Genomic DNA, 20,066 nt, shown 5'->3' with positions numbered 1-20,066 from the left:
GAAAACAAATTCATACCAATGTCACTCCAGTTTACGGTGTGACGAATTTTGTTAGGTTTTGTTGACTAGAAAATAGAATTAAAGTCAATGGGCTGAAATCTGCATTTGAGCAGTTCTCTAGGATTTCGGTCATTCGATTTTTTTTGTATTTTTTAATCCGACTGAAACTTTTTTGGTGCCTTCGGTATGCCCAAAGAAGCCATTTTGCATCATTAGTTTGTCCATATAATTTTCCATACAAATTCGGCAGCTGTCCATACAAAAATGATGTATGAAAATTCAAAAATCTGTATCTTTTGAAGGAATTTTTGATCGATTTGGTGTCTTCGGCAAAGTTGTAGGTATGGATACGGACTACACTGGAAAAAATAATACACGGTAAAAAAAATTTGGTGATTTTTTTATTTAACTTTTTATCACTAAAACTTGATTTACAAAAAAACACTATTTTTAATTTTTTTTATTTTTTGATATGTTTTAGAAGACATAAAATGCCAACTTTTCAGAAATTTCCAGGTTGTGCAAAATATCACTGACCGAGTTATGAATTTTTTTATCAATACTGATTTTTTCAAAAAATCGAAATTTTGGTCGTAAAAATTTTTCAACTTCATTTTTCGATGTAAAATCAAATTTGCAATCATAAAGTACTTTACTGAAATTTTGATAAAGTGCACCGTTTTCAAGTTATAGCCATATTTAAGTGACTTTTTGAAAATAGTCGCAGTTTTCATTTTTAAATTAGTGCACATGTTTGCCCAGTTTTGAAAAAATATTTTTGAAAAGCTGAGAAAATTCTCTATATTTTGCTTATTTGGACTTTGTTGATACGACCTTTAGTTGCTGAGATATTGCAATGCAAAGGTTTAAAAACAGGAAAATTGATGATTTCTAAGTTTCACCCAAACAACCCACCATTTTCTATCGTCAATATCTCAGCAACTAATGGTCCGATTTTCAATGTTAATATATGAAACAATTGTGAAATTTTCCGATCTTTTCGAAAAAAATATTTTTGGAATTTTCAAATCAAGACAAACATTTTAAAAGGGCGTAATATTGAATGTTTGGCCTTTGTGAAATGTTAGTCTTGATTTGAAAATTCCAAAAATAATTTTTTCGAAGAGATCGGAAAATTTCACAAATGTTTCATATATTAACATTGAAAATCGGACCATTAGTTGCTGAGATATTGACGATAGAAAATGGTGGGTTGTTTGGGTGAAACTTAGAAATCATCAATTTTCCTGTTTTTAAACCTTTGCATTGCAATATCTCAGCAACTAAAGGTCGTATCAACATAGTCCGAATAAGCAAAATATAGAGAATTTTCTCAGCTTTTCAAAAATATTTTTTTTCAAAACTGGGCAAACATGTGCACTAATTTAAAAAAATGAAAAACTGCGACTATTTTCAAAAAAGTCACTTAAATATGGCTATAACTTGAAAAAGGTGCACTTTATCAAAATTTTAGTAAAGTACTTTATGATTGGGGTAATTCTCCGCCAACTCACACAGCAGTTGCCCCGACCCCTCTTCGATTTGCGTGAAACTTTGTCCTAAGGGGTAACTTTTGTCCCTGATCACGAATCCGAGGTCCATTTTTTGATATCTCGTGACGGAGGGGCGGTACGACCCCTTCCATTTTGCACATGCGAAAAAGAGGTGTTTTTCAATAATTTGCAGCCTGAAACGGTGATGAGATAGAAATTTGGTGTCAAAGGGACTTTTATGTAAAATTAGACGCCCGATTTGATGGCGTACTCAGAATTCCGAAAAAACGTATTTTCATCGAAAAAACACTAAAAGTTTTAAAATTCTCCCATTTTCCGTTACTCGACTGTAAAAATTTTGGAACATGTCATTTTATGGGAAATTTAATTTACTTTTCGAATCTACATTGTCCCAGAAGGGTCATTTTTCATTTAGAACAAAATTTTCATTTTAAAATTTCGTGTTTTTCTAACTTTACAGGGTTATTTTTAGAGTGTAACAGTGTTCTACAAAGTTGTAGAGCAGACAATTACAAAATTTTGATATATATACATAAGGGGTTTGCTTATAAACATCACAAGTTATCACGATTTTACGAAAAAAGTTTCAAAAAGTTGGTCGTCATCGATCATGGCCGTTCATGGTCACCCGCGACAGACACGGACGACGAAACAAAGAGAAACGCAAAAGTAACTTTTTCAAAACTTTTTTCGTAAAATCGCGATAACTTGTGATGTTTATAAGCAAACCCCTTATGTCTATATATCAAAATTTTGTAATTGTCTGTTCTACAACTTTGTAGAACATTGTTACACTCTAAAAAATAACCCTGCAAAGTTAGAAAAACACGAAATTTTAAAATGAAAAATTTTGTTCTAAATGAAAAATGACCCTTCTGGGACAATGTAGATTCGAAAAGTACATTAAATTTCCCATAAAATGACATGTTCCAAAATTTTACAGTCGAGTAACGGAAAATGGGAGAATTTTAAAACTTTTTAGTGTTTTTTCGATGAAAATACATTTTTTCGGAATTCTGAGTACGCCATCAAATCGGGCGTCTAATTTTACATAAAAGTCCCTTTGACACCAAATTTCTATCTCATCACCGTTTCAGGCTGCAAATTATTGAAAAACACCTCTTTTTCGCATGTTCAAAATGGAAGGGGTCGTACCGCCCCTCCGTCACGAGATATCAAAAAACGGACCTCGGATTCGTGATCAGGGACAAAAGTTACCCCTTAGGACAAAGTTTCACGCAAATCGAAGAGGGGTCGGGGCAACTTTTCCCGATTTCGTGTGAGTTGGTAGAGAATTACCCATTGCAAATTTGATTTTACATCGAAAAATGAAGTTGAAAAATTTTTACGACCAAAATTTCGATTTTTTGAAAAAATCAGTATTGATTAAAAAATTCATAACTCGGTCAGTGATTTTTTGCACAACCTGGAAATTTCTGAAAAGTTGGCATTTTATGTCTTCTAAAACATATCAAAAATAAAAAAATTAAAAATAGTGTTTTTGTAAATCAAGTTTTAGTGATAAAAGTTAAATAAAAAATCACCAAATTTTTTTACCGTGTATTATTTTTCCAGTGTAGTCCGTATCCATACCTACAACTTTGCCGAAGACACCAAATCGATCAAAAATTCCTTCAAAAGATACAGATTTTTGAATTTTCATACATCATTTTTGTATGGACAGCTGCCGAATTTGTATGGAAAATTATATGGACAAACTAATGATGCAAAATGGCTTCTTTGGGCATACCGAAGGCACCAAAAAAGTTTCAGCCGGATTAAAAAATACAAAAATTAAAATTGAAGAAAAAAGACCGATTTCGTAGAGAATTGCTCATTTTTTTTAATATCTAAAAATATGTGATTCTTGTTAGTGTGAGACAATTTCCTACAAGACAATATTATTTTCAAACTCATGGAATATGGTAATTGCAACCATTTAGTGATATTTGAAAGTGGATTTTGAAAAAAAAATCCATTTAATTTAACTTACCCCGAGCAGACGGAAATAACGTGGGAATAACATTTTCTGTTATTTGAAAATACTAGGCCAATAACATTTTATGTTATTTATAACAGGATTTGTTATTCGTTGTTATGATTTTTGTTATTGGATTGTTATTGTAATAACGGACTAATAACATTTTTAGTTATTCTTCGAACAAAACTTTGTTATTATTTTATGTGATTTTAACAACTAATCCGATCATCCCAATAACAGTTTGAGGTATTCTTCCATAACACAAAATGTTATTCCCAAGTTGTTTTGGCTTTTAACCAATATCAGACCAATAACAAATTTTGTTATGATAACATAAACTGTTTTTCAACCCTTATGCAAAAATGGATTTTTCAAGAAGATTCCATAACATTTTCTGTTATTTTAACAGTATTTGTTATTGAAATGGCATGAATTTAGTTATTACCGTCTGCCCGGGACAGTCAAAATATTGTCAAACGGCTTTATTTTCTTATGAAGTTTACTTTTCGAATTCATGATAAAAAAAAAACATGATTTGAGATCTCAATTAATTTCAAAATGCTCAAAACAATTTAATTATTTTTTCTTGGTCGATATTCAATCCAGTTTGCTCACAAAACTTTGAACTTGTAGTTTGAAGAGTGATTGAAAGTGGCAAGTGCAAATAAAACAAGATTGATGAGACATCATTCCAACCCAACGTTTTATTACAAACAACCATGCGTCTCCCCCCAATATGAGTTGGACCTGTGGTTTCCAAGCATCACTCTTGAATAAACGAGCAGTATATGCCAGTAAACCAAAACGCCGGGTATATTTATTGCACAAACTAATCGTGTACGATAAACACTACAGGAATCCCTTCTGGAAAGCAATTTACATTCCAGCTGGGCCGGCCTTTTTACGGACATCGTTTCAGATAACTTTATTTCGTTGTTGATGCAAAAGAAATCGATTTGTAATTTTCTATTTATAAATTTAACTATTAAAAAAATAGATGAAAATTCGCAAGTCAAAAATATTTGTTTTTTTTTACCGTGACAACCATTAATATTCGTTTACTTGCACTTACCGCGAAATACGCAGACCACCAGCAGTAGCCAGAACCCAATCACGGCGTCCATCATTTGCCAATTCCGTTCGATTCTCGCCATCATCGAGATTGATCGCCCGGAACGGTTCAGAGATGAAAACTTGCTTCCTCACAGCTGATTTTCATCGACTTCGTCATTCGACCACATAATCTTCCCTTGTAGGTAATGAAGTTTTCAACTTTTCTCACTGTTGTCACACAAACTGCACTTTTTCCACTTTTTCCAACCACTTGAACATTTCCTCTTTGTTAATTAATTGAATTCGCCACACGTTTCTGGCCGCAGAAAATTAGCCGCTGAAGCTCGTTAACTTAATCCACAGAAGAGGGGAGGGGGGGAAATCCCATTTCACCTGGAAAAAGGACCCGTTCCACTAATCGAGCTCGATGGTGTAATCCAATTAGTTGGCTTTACTTCCTCTGCGCTCGGGTGAAGTTGTAGATCTGCTTTTCACAATTAATTTGTCATCAATTGTAGTGACGTCAGAACAGTTTTCTGAAATTGAAAGCGAGAAAAATTGATACAAAATGAGAATTTGATCTGACTTATAGAGATTATTTCTAAATAATTTTCTCGAATTGCTTTGAGGGACCAAAATTCTAACACCCCCTAATTATTTCGTAGTTTGTCACTCTAAGCAAAGTTACTTTCAAACAACGAAAACGTCCAAGAAACTTCTCCATCACGTAGGACGACGTTTTCGCAGGAAAACTTGCCGGTTCCAAAGATAGAAGCACCCACGCCTTTATCGTCACCTGTGGCTTTAAGAGCTCACGCTACAAAAAGTTTACCCCAAATCTGCATTACTGTCAATGTCACGGCGAAAGTCAAAGTCACGGTTTTCTGTCATAATAGATAAGCTCCCTGAATCAGGAGTTGTCGCAAAAAGTTAAAGTTTTTAACGCTGCTTTGTTTGAGCTGTGCACGTGGAGCTCTCCAGCGAAAGTGTTGTTTTTGTCTCGAGGAGCAAATTAAGCTAATCTAACGTAACACCGTCACGTTTAAGAGAAGGATCATTTGGGAGATTAAAATAACAACAATAGAAGTTAGTTATTACAACGCAGGGCAACATTTCATCACGAGTCGCTCTATTCTGCAGCTCACGTTACCTGTTTTCCATGAGAAAATTGGATTTTCATGGAATGTATTGATAGGATTTGGCTCGACGCACGGTCCACTCTGGGATGGATGGTGGTCCGAAAGCAAACACCTCAGCCACTCTGACCACCGGCATCAGTGACTGATTAGCTTACCACATGGACTCAATGAGGTGGTGCACAGAGTGGTTACATCATAAAGGGAAACTATCGTGTTTTAAAAATGAGAAATAAGGAAACAATCTTTTTTTGATCTCAAATAAACACATGTAAAGAAACATATTTTTCACAAAACCATAAGTTTACTAAACACTATTCTCTCCTATGTTTTTTGTTTATTGGGCATGTCTGCGTTACGGAGAAGACTCAATCCAATTAATTAATAAAGCCTAGCTGAAAATCACATCTAAGATTCTGGGATGCCTAAGAGATCGAAGATTCGGTAACAGTGGAATCCTATATTCCAATAAACTGGAGTATTTTTCTGAGAAACACAGCAAAACAACTTGAATTTTGGAATGTTGAAAATTTTGTAGGTTGAATATTACCTCTATTTTGAGTAATATTACCGAAAAATGTGTAAAAATTTGATCCTAATGAATATTCAACAGAAATTGATAATATTCCTCATTTTCTGATGTAATATAACACATTTTTTTAACACAAAATCTGTCACCATTTCGTCGCCGTCGTGCTAACTTGTCGTGCATTTTGAACCAAATTGATCTTCACAGATCCCCAAAATTCGATTTCAATCCTGAGATATTCAACGAAATTCGAAAAAACTCTGTGCATTTTTGTCACTTTGAATATGAAAGTAGTTTCAATCTTGTCGCGACAACTGGCCAAAGGGATATTAAGTCAGAACGCGTTTGACGCACGTACAAGTGAGACTACCGTAAACATTTGTACTTATAACTCAGGACTGCAGCAACCAACTTCAACCAACTTATAGACAATGCACATTATGGTGAGCCAAATAAAACATGTTTGTTATTGTTTACATTGCGTGATTTCGTTTCTGTTTATTCAAGGTCAAAAATTAAAACGCGTTTTTCTCGGAACGTCGAAATGGCGGGTGCGACAAGATAGAACGACGACGTCGATTTCCTGGTAAATATTGCCATCATTTTTTTCAGTGAAAACTGATTTTTGTAGACTCCCCCTTCCCCCTTCAAAATCGGTACGAAAAACCAGTATTCATAAAAATGTTTTTTCTTCAATACTTTAAATTTTGTATGAAAATAGAAGTAAATTCAATTGCAAACATGTTAAAGTCCATTTTCCTGCGTTGATAATCATATGAATAGGCTTAGTGATTTTTCACGCTCGAAAATTGCAAATTTCACGGGGACCTCAATTTCAAAACACCAAATTTTACGCAAATTTCGCGGAACGTGAAAAATGTTAAAATAACTCTAAAAGTCTTATGTTTCAATCACAGAAACTACTTTTCATGCTTCATTAAATACTATTCTTCAATAAACAAAAAAATCTTTCATAAATTTGAACAAAAAAATCTCCTTATTTTCAAAAAAGATTCCAACTAGTTTATGGATGGGCTCTAAATATATTCTGAAACAAAATGTAAGGGAAACGTATTCTCATTTATTGTTCTGCTTTTTTAATATTCGACTTATAAAGATAATAAAATTTCGCTGATTTGCTTCATTTAATTGAATTTCATATCAAAGCAAGATTTAACAATCTTGTCCAGCAAAACTGAGTGAAATAATTTGAATGTTTTTTGCAAATTAAGCAAATTAACATTTTTGAAAGGTTTTTATTTCCGTTTACAAAATTTAAATTTTAAATCAAAGGTAAAAAATAACTTAATTTTTAACGAAATCAAATTTTTTATACAATACATGCCATACCCGACACACTTAGGACAAACTTCGTTCTGCCTTTTTTACGTTTGTTGAGGTTTTTTTGCATTTTTGCTTATTGAGTCTCCTGTGATCAAAATTAGATTTTAAGTAACTTTCTCCATACAATTTGCCGATGCTTCGGAATAGGATTCGGAATCGGATTCCAGAGTGGCCAAAATTTTCACTTTTTTACGTAAGAACATTCCTTGGACTCTTATATAAACCCAACGCAACAAAGAGCGCTCCGATCTGACTTTCCGTTACCAACTGATGCGCGTTCGAACAAATTCGTCGAAATTTATATATATATAGATGAAAACATATCAAGCTTTCAAATGAAATTTAATAAAATTTACTTAAATAGTCTGTATAGATGAAATAAGTATTATGTTGTTATTTAGAATAACAAACATGAATTGAGAAAATTGATAAATTTCATGAATTTCATCCAATGTTAGTAATTGAACAAGAGTATTTACTCACTTAATTCTACAGTAGTTCATAAGATTATGTTTATTCCTATTTGAGTTAGATAAATCATTTGGAGAAAAATCGTTACAGTTTCACACAAACATACAATTTCACGGGATTTCGCGGAAAAAGTCAAATTTCACGGATTTCACGCTGTCCGCGAAATCGTGAAATTTCATTAACCCTTCATATGACGCATGATTGAGTTTGTTTTAAGAGATTTGAAATTTTTGTAAAATTTGGTGATTTTTTTTCCTCAATACTCAATTTAATGAGGAAAAAAAAAATTTTTTTTTTCCTCAATACTTAATTTAATTGTCCGAGCCACGTAGCCTAGTGGTAACGCTTCCGCCTCGTAAGCGGTAGATCGGGGATCAAATACCGGCTCGGACCAACACAACTGGTGATCTTTTTCCCTTCTGGATTCGATTGCTTAGTAAAGGGAAGGTAGTGTATCGTCACAAACTGGACCTTATCACGACACCTTAGGGAGGCGACCTATGGAATGTTAACATTAACCTTACCATGTTAACATTACGTTGAGAAAGAAACTGCCACTGAATCCGCTTTGTAAATGCCGGCCCCGATACTCTTCAAGGGTGTTCCCCTCAGGAACTGGGAAAGATTTACTTTTTACTTAATTTAATTGAAAACTGATGTGTGTGATAAAACCAGACTGGTGTAAAATCCATTTTAGAAAACTTTTTTTCATTGAAATGTTGATACTATGGGTTCTCATAAGCATTTTGACAGCTGCAACTATTTTGCAAAATCAAAAACAACAAGTTACTATTTAACAAACTGTTGTTCAGAGGTAACTTGGCAGAACAGCTTCTGTTTTGAACTTTGAATTTTGCGAAAAAGTGTAATGAAGCTTGAGAATTAGCCAAAAGTTCAAATTGCCAAAATGCTAATTCGGCAATATATCGTGTTGCTCCTGAACTGTTAAATTCAAACAACACTATTTTTCAATTAAAAAAATCATGAGTGCATTCCATTAAAAGATCGCATATGATAGTCCAGTGTTTCTCAACCGGTGAGGAATTCCCCCCTGAGGGAGAATTTGGCCATTCTAGGGGGGGGGGGATAAGGATCAATTGTAATCTTGTGCATTTGAGCATGAGCATGAGCATGAGCATGGTTGACTGCCAATGAGCTGCTACTCCGTTATTGACAGATCAGCTGAAGTTAAACAATGAATCAAAAATGATCAGTGGGAGCCAACCATCCGTTCACTGTTTAACCCCTGAAGACCCCGACTTTATTAGTCAATACCGGCGCCCTCCCAAGAAGCCTGCAGTTCAACGAAAGGGAGGAATGTTAGTCCGATAGTTGAAGTTGCAGACTCATCAAGCACATAGTTTTTCGCTATATACTTGTTGATACCGCTTGAGACCGTTGAATCCACAGCATCTCCTTCAAGCATCACGTGATTATTTTTTTGGGTTAGTAGGATAAGGTATTGGCTTTTCGATGCCTCCCGAGCTACGACGCTATGGGGAGGACTTTCATAACAGACCCGTCGGCGAGCCTTCCGAGCAACGATGCTATGGGAAGGTCTTTCTGGTTTACACACAAAATCACACACACAGTAATTTTGCTCCACTATTAACTCAACGATCCAAATTGTCAGTGCGTCTTTCGTTCATTATATAGAATTGGCTTTTTCACCGCAAAAAAAATTAAACCTTATTCGAAAAATTTAAACACAATCCACCCGACGCCGTGCCTTCCGATCAACGATGATATAGGAAGGGATTTGAAAATCACAAAATAAATCACTTTTCACTCCGCATATTTTTTACGACCATGCGCTCCCTTTGTCAATTATGCACTCTGCACTCGAACAGCGACACAAAAGAGATGGAAAATAACACGAAAAAACAGGACTGCGCGTCCCACAAGCACCGCACTACTCAATTGTAATCTTGTGCATTTAATTGACGAAAACATCAATATATAATCCAATGCCATTAAATGTGTCTGAAACCCTTAATTCGTATCTAACAATTTCTTTGGAACATTCATTTTGAATTTTCATATTTTCTCATACGCGAGCAGTTGTTCCTTTTTTCTTGCTTTGGATGAAAAATGAGTACCTATTCCTACATTTTTTAAAGCAAGTATTTTCAATAACTCCTACGAGTTTTCACATTACTCCATAGTTCAAGAAATCATAAACAAGATTTCCAAATATTTTCTTGATTTTTTTTTAATTTGTTGAAATATTTAAAAATGTTGAGACAGTTTGTTTATTTTATGAATGAGATATTTTTTATTTATCTGTATTTTGATTTGATGTTGAACAAATATTTAAAATAGATTTTGCATTATAATAATTATGTGCATAGCATATGCATATTTGTTATAATATTTGCATTGTTTAGTTTGGCATGCAAGCTGCATAATTATATGTTTCAAATGTCTGTAATCATGAAATTTATGCATTGATACTTATTTTGTAAGAAGGGGGTAATGTGGTTCCTGAAAATTAGTCAAGGGGGGAATGGGACGTACAAGGTTGAGAATCACTGTGATAGTTGCATGGACTTTTTGAGGAAAAATGGTTTGCGGGGACTTTTTTTTTCCTTAATATTTTGAAGTTTTTTTGAAAAAATATTGTTTTGCCCTCTAATTTTTCAGATAGGGGTGACATAATCTTTGAAAAATATTTGTAATGGCCTTATGCAAAAGGGGGTTTAATGGAATATTGATAAAGAACGAACTGAACGAAAAATATGATTTTTTGACCTGACAAAAGATAGACCTGGCTGAAGTTATCCTGGACGGTTATCCTACGGCCGCTAACGGCGGCCATCTTTATGGCATCCAGGATAACTTCTGGTTATCCTACGGCCGATTATAACAAATAAAAATGATTAAAGGAAGTAAACATTATTTAAACAATTGCAAGGTTCAGTGTTAAAAAAATATAAAAATGAAAAACAAACAAATGATGCAAAATTTGAATTTACAAAAAAAAAAATCTGAAAAACGTAAACGCTCCCAAAAAGAAAAATGAATGAATGAAAATAAAAATTCAAATCCTCGTTAGGCCAGCTATGAGAGGTTAATACAATTATTTCAATAATGCAGAACATTATGACCTAGTTCTACAAGCATGTTTTTCAATTCGGCATGCTGGCCAAGTAATTTTAAAAATGTTTTCTGAACATATTATAATAAAATTTGGAATAAATTCAAAGAAATTCTCAAAGAACCTCGTAGGGCCAGCTATGGGAAGTTGATAAAATTATTCTAAAAATGTAGAACATTATTTCCAAGTCCTACAAGCATGTTTTTCAATTCGGCATGCTTGCCAAATAATTTTAAAAATGTTTTCAGAACATATTATAATAAAATTTGGAATAAATTCAAAGAAATTCTCAAAGAACCTCGTAGGGCCAGCTATGGGAAGTTGATAAAATTATTCTAAAAATGTAGAACATTATTTCCGAGTCCTACAAGCATGTTTTTCAATTCGGCATGCTCGCCAAGTAATTTTAAAAATGTTTTCAGAACATATTATAATAAAATTTGGAATAAATTCAAAGAAATTCTCAAAGAACCTCGTAGGGCCAGCTATGGGGAGTTGATAAAATTATTCTAAAAATGTAGAACATTATTTCCAAGTCCTACAAGCATGTTTTTCAATTCGGCATGCTTGCCAAGTAATTTTCAAAATGTTTCCTGAACATATTTTAATAAAATTTGGAATAAATTCAAAGAAATTCTCAAAGAACCTCGTAGGGCCAGCTATGGGGAGTTGATAAAATTATTCTAAAAATGTAGAACATTATTTCCGAGTCCTACAAGCATGTTTTTCAATTCGGCATGCTTGCCAAGTAATTTTAAAAATGTTTTCAGAACATATTATAATAAAATTTGGAATAAATTCAAAGAAATTCTCAAAGAACCTTGTAGGGCCAGCTATGGGGAGTTGATAAAATTATTCTAAAAATGTAGAACATTATTTCCAAGTCCTACAAGCATGTTTTTCAATTCGGCATGCTTGCCAAGTAATTTTAAAAATGTTTTCAGAACATATTACAATAAAATTTGGAATAAATTCAAAGAAATTCTCAAAGAACCTCGTAGGGCCAGCTATGGGGAGTTGATAAAATTATTCTAAAAATGTAGAACATTATTTCCGAGTCCTACAAGCATGTTTGTCAATTCGGCATGCTCGCCAAGTAATTTTAAAAATGTTTTCAGAACATATTATAATAAAATTTGGAATAAATTCAAAGAAATTCTCAAAGAACCTCGTAGGGCCAGCTATGGGGAGTTGATAAAATTATTCTAAAAATGTAGAACATTATTTCCAAGTCCTACAAGCATGTTTTTCAATTCGGCATGCTTGCCAAGTAATTTTAAAAATGTTTTCAGAACATATTATAATAAAATTTGGAATAAATTCAAAGAAATTATCAAAGAACCTCGTAGGGCCAGCTATGGGGAGTTGATAAAATTATTCTAAAATGTAGAACATTATTTCCAAGTCCTACAAGCATGTTTTTCAATTCAGCATGCTTGCCAAGTAATTTTCAAAATGTTTTCAGAACATATTATAATAAAATTTGGAATAAATTCAAAGAAATTATCAAAGAACCTTGTAGGGCCAGCTATGGGGAGTTGATAAAATTATTCTAAAATGTAGAACATTATTTCCAAGTCCTACAAGCATGTTTTTCAATTCGGCATGCTTGCCAAGTAATTTTAAAAATGTTTCCTGAACATATTTTAATAAAATTTGGAATAAATTCAAAGAAATTCTCAAAGAACCTCGTAGGGCCAGCTATGGGGAGTTGATAAAATTATTCTAAAAATGTAGAACATTATTTCCGAGTCCTACAAGCATGTTTTTCGGCATGCTTGCCAAGTAATTTTAAAAATGTTTCCTGAACATATTTTAATAAAATTTGGAATAAATTCAAAGAAATTCTCAAAGAACCTCGTAGGGCCAGCTATGGGGAGTTGATAAAATTATTCTAAAAATGTAGAACATTATTTCCAAGTCCTACAAGCATGTTTTTCAATTCGGCATGCTTGCCAAGTAATTTTAAAAATGTTTTCAGAACATATTTTAAAATGTTGAATAAATTCAATGAAATTCAAAAAAAACTCGTGGGACCAGCTATAAGAAATTGATAACTTTATTCTAAAAATGAAGAACATAAATAATTTTTCTAAAAATATTTTTCAATTTACTTGGCAATTAAGCATGCCGAATAAAAGTACATGCTAATAGAACTTAAACATTGTGTTCTGCATTTTAAAATAATTTTATCAACTCCTCATAGCTGGCCCTACGAGGTTCTTTGAGAATTTCTTTGAATTTATTCCAAATTTTATTATAATATGTTCTGAAAACATTTTTAAAATTACTTGGAAAGCATGCCGAATTGAAAAACATGCTTGTAGGACTTGGAAATAATGTTCTACATTTTTAGAATAATTTTATCAACTCCCCATAGCTGGCCCTACGAGGTTCTTTGAGAATTTCTTTGAATTTATTCCAAATTTTATTATAATATGTTCTGAAACATTTTTAAATTACTTGGCAAGCATGCCGAATTGAAAACATGCTTGTAGGACTTGGAAATAATGTTCTACATTTTTAGAATAATTTTATCAACTCCTCATAGCTGGCCCTACGAGGTTCTTTGAGAATTTCTTTGAATTTATTCCAAATTTTATTATAATATGTTCTGAAAACATTTTTAAAATTACTTGGCAAGCATGCCGAATTGAAAAACATGCTTGTAGGACTTGGAAATAATGTTTTACATTTTTAGAATAATTTTATCAACTCCGCATAGCTGGCCCTAGGAGGTTTTGACTGTTTAGTTAAATCCTTTCATTTATTTCTGAGGAGCCTTGGGATTTTTCAGAATGTTTGAATTTATTTAATTTTGAATCCGTTATCCAAATTATTCACCTTTTTTAAGATTTTGGAAAACCAAACTTTGTTATTGTTTAAACAGTGTTTAATTTCTTGAATCATATTTATTTTTCATAATCTGCCGTAGGATAACCTAAAGTTATCCTGGATGCCATAAAGATGGCTGCCGTTTTTAGCCGTAGGATAACCTCCCAGGATAACTTCCCATCTAAGAGGAAGATGGGAAGTTATCCTTTGACAGTTATCCTACGGCCTGCGGCCGCCATTTTTATGGCGTCCAGGATAACTTCCCCGGGATAACTTCCACGATCTAAAAGATAGATTGATTTATGGTTTAAGTTATTATTTGCATTTGCATATTTTTAGAAATAACTATTCAATTTATGCTTTCAAAGTATTACGTGGCCAAAAATATCAAATTAATTTGAACGTTGACAAAATCGGGAAAAGTTGAAAAAATTCTTGTCAAGTCGGGTTTGGTCAAAAATGGGATGGCACTGTATTTCTAAACAATATATTTAAAAAAATAAGGAATCTGATGAAAATATTTTCAGACAGCTAAATTTTTGAAACTTCTTACAATTTTTCCCAAATAGCCAAACTAATCCCTTTTTCTTGTGCGTCTAAGACAGCTAAAATCGGATGAAATGGCACGGAGGTATTATTTTTGAAACAATTGCAATTTTTCGAACCACCGTAGCACGATGTTGGTCAAACTAATGACCAAACAAAAAACGGGTCTAATTATTTTGGCCATGAGCCCGATCGGAGAATTTTTTTTTGGTTTAGGCTCTTTTCAAATATATATAGATTTGAATTTTTAAATGATAAAATATAAAATATATAAAAATATAAAAAGATACATTTTATTATTTTTCGTAATTTGCCCTATTCCACTTTTTTCAAATGATTCCTTGCTTGAATCCGAAATAAAATACAAATTTAGTCTCCTTAGATTTGATTTTAATGCCAAATTTTATGAAACATGTAATCTACAAGGGAAATTTATTTTATCATTTCTAAGCCAAACCAACTCAAAAGGCCTTTCTTCATTCAACACAGACATATTCATTTCCAAATTAGTGTTTGTTTGTAAAAAATATAACTTTCAAGCAGAGTTGCCAGGTTGCCAGAAATATGGGGGGATGCCAGATTTTTCAAGTGTCAGCCAGAATAAAGATTCTTCTTGTCAGTGCCAGATTTTGTTGGATTTGTAATAAAAACAAATTTTAATTAATTATTAATTATTAATATTAATATTTTTTTTTTTTATTTGTTGAAAACAAAAATTTTCCTGAATAAGCCAAATTTATGCTTATATGTGCGCATAATACAAAAAATAGTGCTTTAACATCCTGTCGTTTGTCGTTGATTGAATTGATCAATAAAGCAGGAGATTTTTTAGAGTGAGTAAAAATCCACAATGTTTATTTAATCAAAATCATAAGCCAATATATTTACGGCATCACACTTTTGTAAGCCCAGCAATAACATTACTTTGTTAGCTATTCAACAGCAGCTGTACTCAATCAAGTGTCACGATGAAAATATTTGCATATCCAAATTTGTTTGTACCATGCTTACTCGAAGGTGATGCGTTGTTTTGATTGAGTAAATATTGAGTAAAACATCAGAATGAGACGCATTGGCAATGAGAGTCATGGATCATGAAAAAATTAACATTTTTTGTGACTATATGGCGTTCTTGAAGATAAACTTTAAGATAGTAAATATGGCAAATCTTCATGCTTATTGTTATGATTCAGCTTATCCATATGATTTCACACCAATAACCTCACTTCACCATCTTGTTTCCAACAGAAATCCATTAATTTTCCCCACTTACTTGAAAATTTTCCTCCATTACTTTTTATGAAGCCAACGTCTGTTTTTCGTTTCTCCTCGCTTTCCCCATAAATGCTAATAACTATTCAATTTATGCTTTCAAAGTATTACGTGGCCAAAAATATCAAATTAATTTGAACGTTGACAAAATCGGGAAAAGTTGAAAAAATTCTTGTCAAGTCGGGTTTGGTCAAAAATGGGATGGCACTGTATTTCTAAACAATATATTTAAAAAAATAAGGAATCTGATGAAAATATTTTCAGACAGCTAAATTTTTGAAACTTCTTACAATTTTTCCCAAATAGCCAAACTAATCCCTTTTTCTTGTGCGTCTAAGACAGCTAAAATCGGATGAAATGGCACGGAGGTATTATTTTTGAAACAATTGCAATTTTTCGAACCACCGTAGCACGATGTTGGTCAAACTAATGACCAAACAAAAAACGGGTCTAATTATTTTGGCCATGAGCCCGATCGGAGAATTTTTTTTTGGTTTAGGCTCTTTTCAAATATATATAGATTTGAATTTTTAAATGATAAAATATAAAATATATAAAAATATAAAAAGATACATTTTATTATTTTTCGTAATTTGCCCTATTCCACTTTTTCAAATGATTCCTTGCTTGAATCCGAAATAAAATACAAATTTAGTCTCCTTAGATTTGATTTTAATGCCAAATTTTATGAAACATGTAATCTACAAGGGAAATTTATTTTATCATTTCTAAGCCAAACCAACTCAAAAGGCCTTTCTTCATTCAACACAGACATATTCATTTCCAAATTAGTGTTTGTTTGTAAAAAATATAACTTTCAAGCAGAGTTGCCAGGTTGCCAGAAATATGGGGGGATGCCAGATTTTTCAAGTGTCAGCCAGAATAAAGATTCTTCTTGTCAGTGCCAGATTTTGTTGGATTTGTAATAAAAACAAATTTTAATTAATTATTAATTATTAATATTAATATTTTTTTTTTTTATTTGTTGAAAACAAAAATTTTCCTGAATAAGCCAAATTTATGCTTATATGTGCGCATAATACAAAAAATAGTGCTTTAACATCCTGTCGTTTGTCGTTGATTGAATTGATCAATAAAGCAGGAGATTTTTTAGAGTGAGTAAAAATCCACAATGTTTATTTAATCAAAAATCATAAGCCAATATATTTACGGCATCACACTTTTGTAAGCCCAGCAATAACATTACTTTGTTAGCTATTCAACAGCAGCTGTACTCAATCAAGTGTCACGATGAAAATATTTGCATATCCAAATTTGTTTGTACCATGCTTACTCGAAGGTGATGCGTTGTTTTGATTGAGTAAATATTGAGTAAAACATCAGAATGAGACGCATTGGCAATGAGAGTCATGGATCATGAAAAAATTAACATTTTTTGTGACTATATGGCGTTCTTGAAGATAAACTTTAAGATAGTAAATATGGCAAATCTTCATGCTTATTGTTATGATTCAGCTTATCCATATGATTTCACACCAATAACCTCACTTCACCATCTTGTTTCCAACAGAAATCCATTAATTTTCCCCACTTACTTGAAAATTTTCCTCCATTACTTTTTATGAAGCCAACGTCTGTTTTTCGTTTCTCCTCGCTTTCCCCATAAATGCTAAAGTTTTGATTTGTGCAAATCATATCAGCAGATTTTCCCGTCTGTTTGGTAACTCACCCACCCACCATATGGAGAGTGTTTTTCACCCCTATCATTTTAGGAAATTGGTGTTCCAACCAATAAAAAAACCAAACTGTTTGCGAATAACGCAGCCGACATGGGAATCGGTATCTGTGGTCTATAATGAGATAAGATAAACAACAACACAGCCTCTCCAGACTGAAGGTGCACGAAGGCATTCCGACATTAACCTGTCAAAATGAACACCGAAAAGTGACAGTTGCCAAACGTGCCTCCAGATAAGGGCACGCTATCGCGTAATTGCTTCGTGAGCCTCGGAATACCACCTACGACGAGGTATGCTCAGTTTTACACAGTTACAAAGATCCTTCTATTATAATTATAAGAAAAGTCTTTAAAACTTTTTATGTATTTCATTCTTTTCCGAATTGTCAAAACTTTTTGCCAATATCAAGTAGGCTGTCAATTTTCTAACTGTGCTTAGCTAAAAATGTCAATCATCCATTAGCGATTCGCAGCGAACGTTGAGCGATGACAATTTATGACAGCCATCGCTGATGGCGATAAAAATGGCCATCGATTTTGAATTGACCAATAACTCTATTTTGATAATTCGATTATCGCCGACGTAGATGTCGTTTCGAAAGAGCTTCAGGTCTGGTAGGTCCAGAAGTTGAAATAAATCTTTTCCGCGGAACAAAGAACAATCAGCAGTATTAGCTTTTCGGTGATGATTATTGTAAACCAATCGTTCCATCATTCACAGTTTTGTTTACAATGAATCACGTGTGAAAATAGAATAAAAATTATACACTATATATTGATGCAAAGGGAAAAACCATTGTTGACCATTGGATGGAGAGTAAACAATCGGATATTGATGCCTTGCAGAAATTGCTTCTGGTTTCCGTCTTGGCGTAGTCCGCAGACATCAAACATCTGGATATTTTTGCTTCTTTCGAACTCTGCTATTTCTCCGTGACCAACCTGTTAGAAGGTTGTCTAAACAGAGACAAAATCAATTACCCGTCCTTGGAGCGATTTGTTTAGTTTAAGTGCGATTTGAATTCTGTTTGTTCCTACCGCTCTCGCTCACTCGTCTTAGTATTATGACGAGCTTTTAGCGATTCTTCTTAGCCAAATAAGACTTCCAGAGCATTGGAATATTCAAATGTTGGTCGTAATGAAGCTTTAAAATTATTAATGCTTTGAAACTAGTTTAAAATGAGATTTCTGGTAATATTTGAGCAACTCTGTACAAAGTCGGCCGATTTCGACCATTTTTATTTTTTGTATTTTTTATTTAGCTCAAACTTTGTGGGGACCTTCCCTATGACCAAATAAGCTATTTTGTGTCATTGATTCACCCATACCTACAAGTCTCCATACAATTTTGGCAGCTGTCCATACAAAAATGATACGTAAATATTCAAACAGCTGTAACTTTTGAGTGAATTTTCGGATCAATTTGGTGTCTTCGGCAAAGTTGTAGGTATTGTTGAGGACTACTGAGAAAAAAAACACGGAAAAAATTTTTTCCACAAAAACTAAATTTCACAAAATACAAAATACATTTTCGAGATTTTTTTATATGTTTTAGAGGACAAAAACCCCCAACTTTTGAGCCATAGAGAAACATGGTCAAAAAATCTTCCACCAAGTTATGAATTTTTGATTTTTTCGAAGAGATCCGAAAATTTTACGAATGTCTCATATTTTGACATTGAAAATCGGACCATTAGTTGCTGAGATATCGACATTAGAAAATGGTGTTATGGTGAGACTTAAAAACTTCCATTTTTCTGTTTGTTTTTCTTTAAGCGGCTGCATTTCAGCAACCCGAGGTCCAATCTTCAATGTCTCTTAGTCAATTTTATAGCAACATTTCTGAAATTTTCAAAAAAAAAATGGTTAGGAATGGTCACGCATGGCCACTTTTTAAAAATCGAAAAACTGCAAATTCGCTGATATCAAACTTTCGGTGGCTATATCACGTCAAATGTGTTTTTGAATAAAATTTCTATTTTTTTCAAAAATCACATTTTTTTCAAAAATTTATAACTCGTCGGCAGATTTTTTGACCATGTTTGGCTCGAAAGTTGCAAGTTTTTGTCCCCATATCATATATACATATCAAAAAAATCTCGAAAATAAAAAAAATACGTATTTTGGGAAATTGAGTTATTGTGAAAAAAAAGTTGATTTAAAAAATCTGCAATTTTTTCCGTGTACCTTATTTTTTTCTCAAATTAACACCAAATTGATCAGAAAATTCTCTCAAAAATTACAGCTGTTTGAATATTTACGTACAATTTTTGTATGGACAGTAGCCAAAATTGTATGGAGACTTGTATGGGTGAACCAATGACGCAAAATAGCTTATTTGGTCATAGGGAAGGCCCCCACAAAGTTTGAGCCAAATAAAAAATACAAATAAAATCCATTTCCGGTTTTGGTAGAGAATTGCTCATTTTTTCAAAAGTGGTACGAAAAATCAGGAGGCAAAAAATGTGTTTTCTGAAAACTGTTTTTTTTAAATTGAAATCTTGTCAAGGAACCATCCATAAACCACGTGGACACTTTTTGGATATCTCAGACCACAAACTCACAGCCCCCACCCCCCTCCCCCTCCCT

At 33.0% G+C, this 20,066-nt stretch overlaps 1 protein-coding gene across 2 annotated transcripts in view; it reads right to left on the bottom strand.

The window, feature by feature from the left end:
• The window catches only part of LOC6054206 (relaxin receptor 2), a 108,896-nt gene that overhangs the window by 86,521 nt on the left and 2,309 nt on the right, over positions 1–20,066 (bottom strand). For both annotated transcript variants that reach the window (XM_038264669.1, XM_038264670.1), the window contains exon 2: positions 4,568–5,084. In XM_038264669.1, coding sequence (XP_038120597.1) covers positions 4,568–4,652 — 85 coding nt within the window. In that variant the 5' untranslated portion in view covers positions 4,653–5,084. The remainder of the gene's footprint in view (positions 1–4,567; positions 5,085–20,066) is intronic.

This window comes from Culex quinquefasciatus, chromosome 3 (genome assembly GCF_015732765.1).
Source record: "Culex quinquefasciatus strain JHB chromosome 3, VPISU_Cqui_1.0_pri_paternal, whole genome shotgun sequence".
NCBI classification, from domain to species: domain Eukaryota; kingdom Metazoa; phylum Arthropoda; class Insecta; order Diptera; family Culicidae; genus Culex; species Culex quinquefasciatus.
The sequence above is the reverse complement of the archived record's forward strand: the minus strand, read 5'-3'. Positions and strand labels throughout refer to the sequence as shown.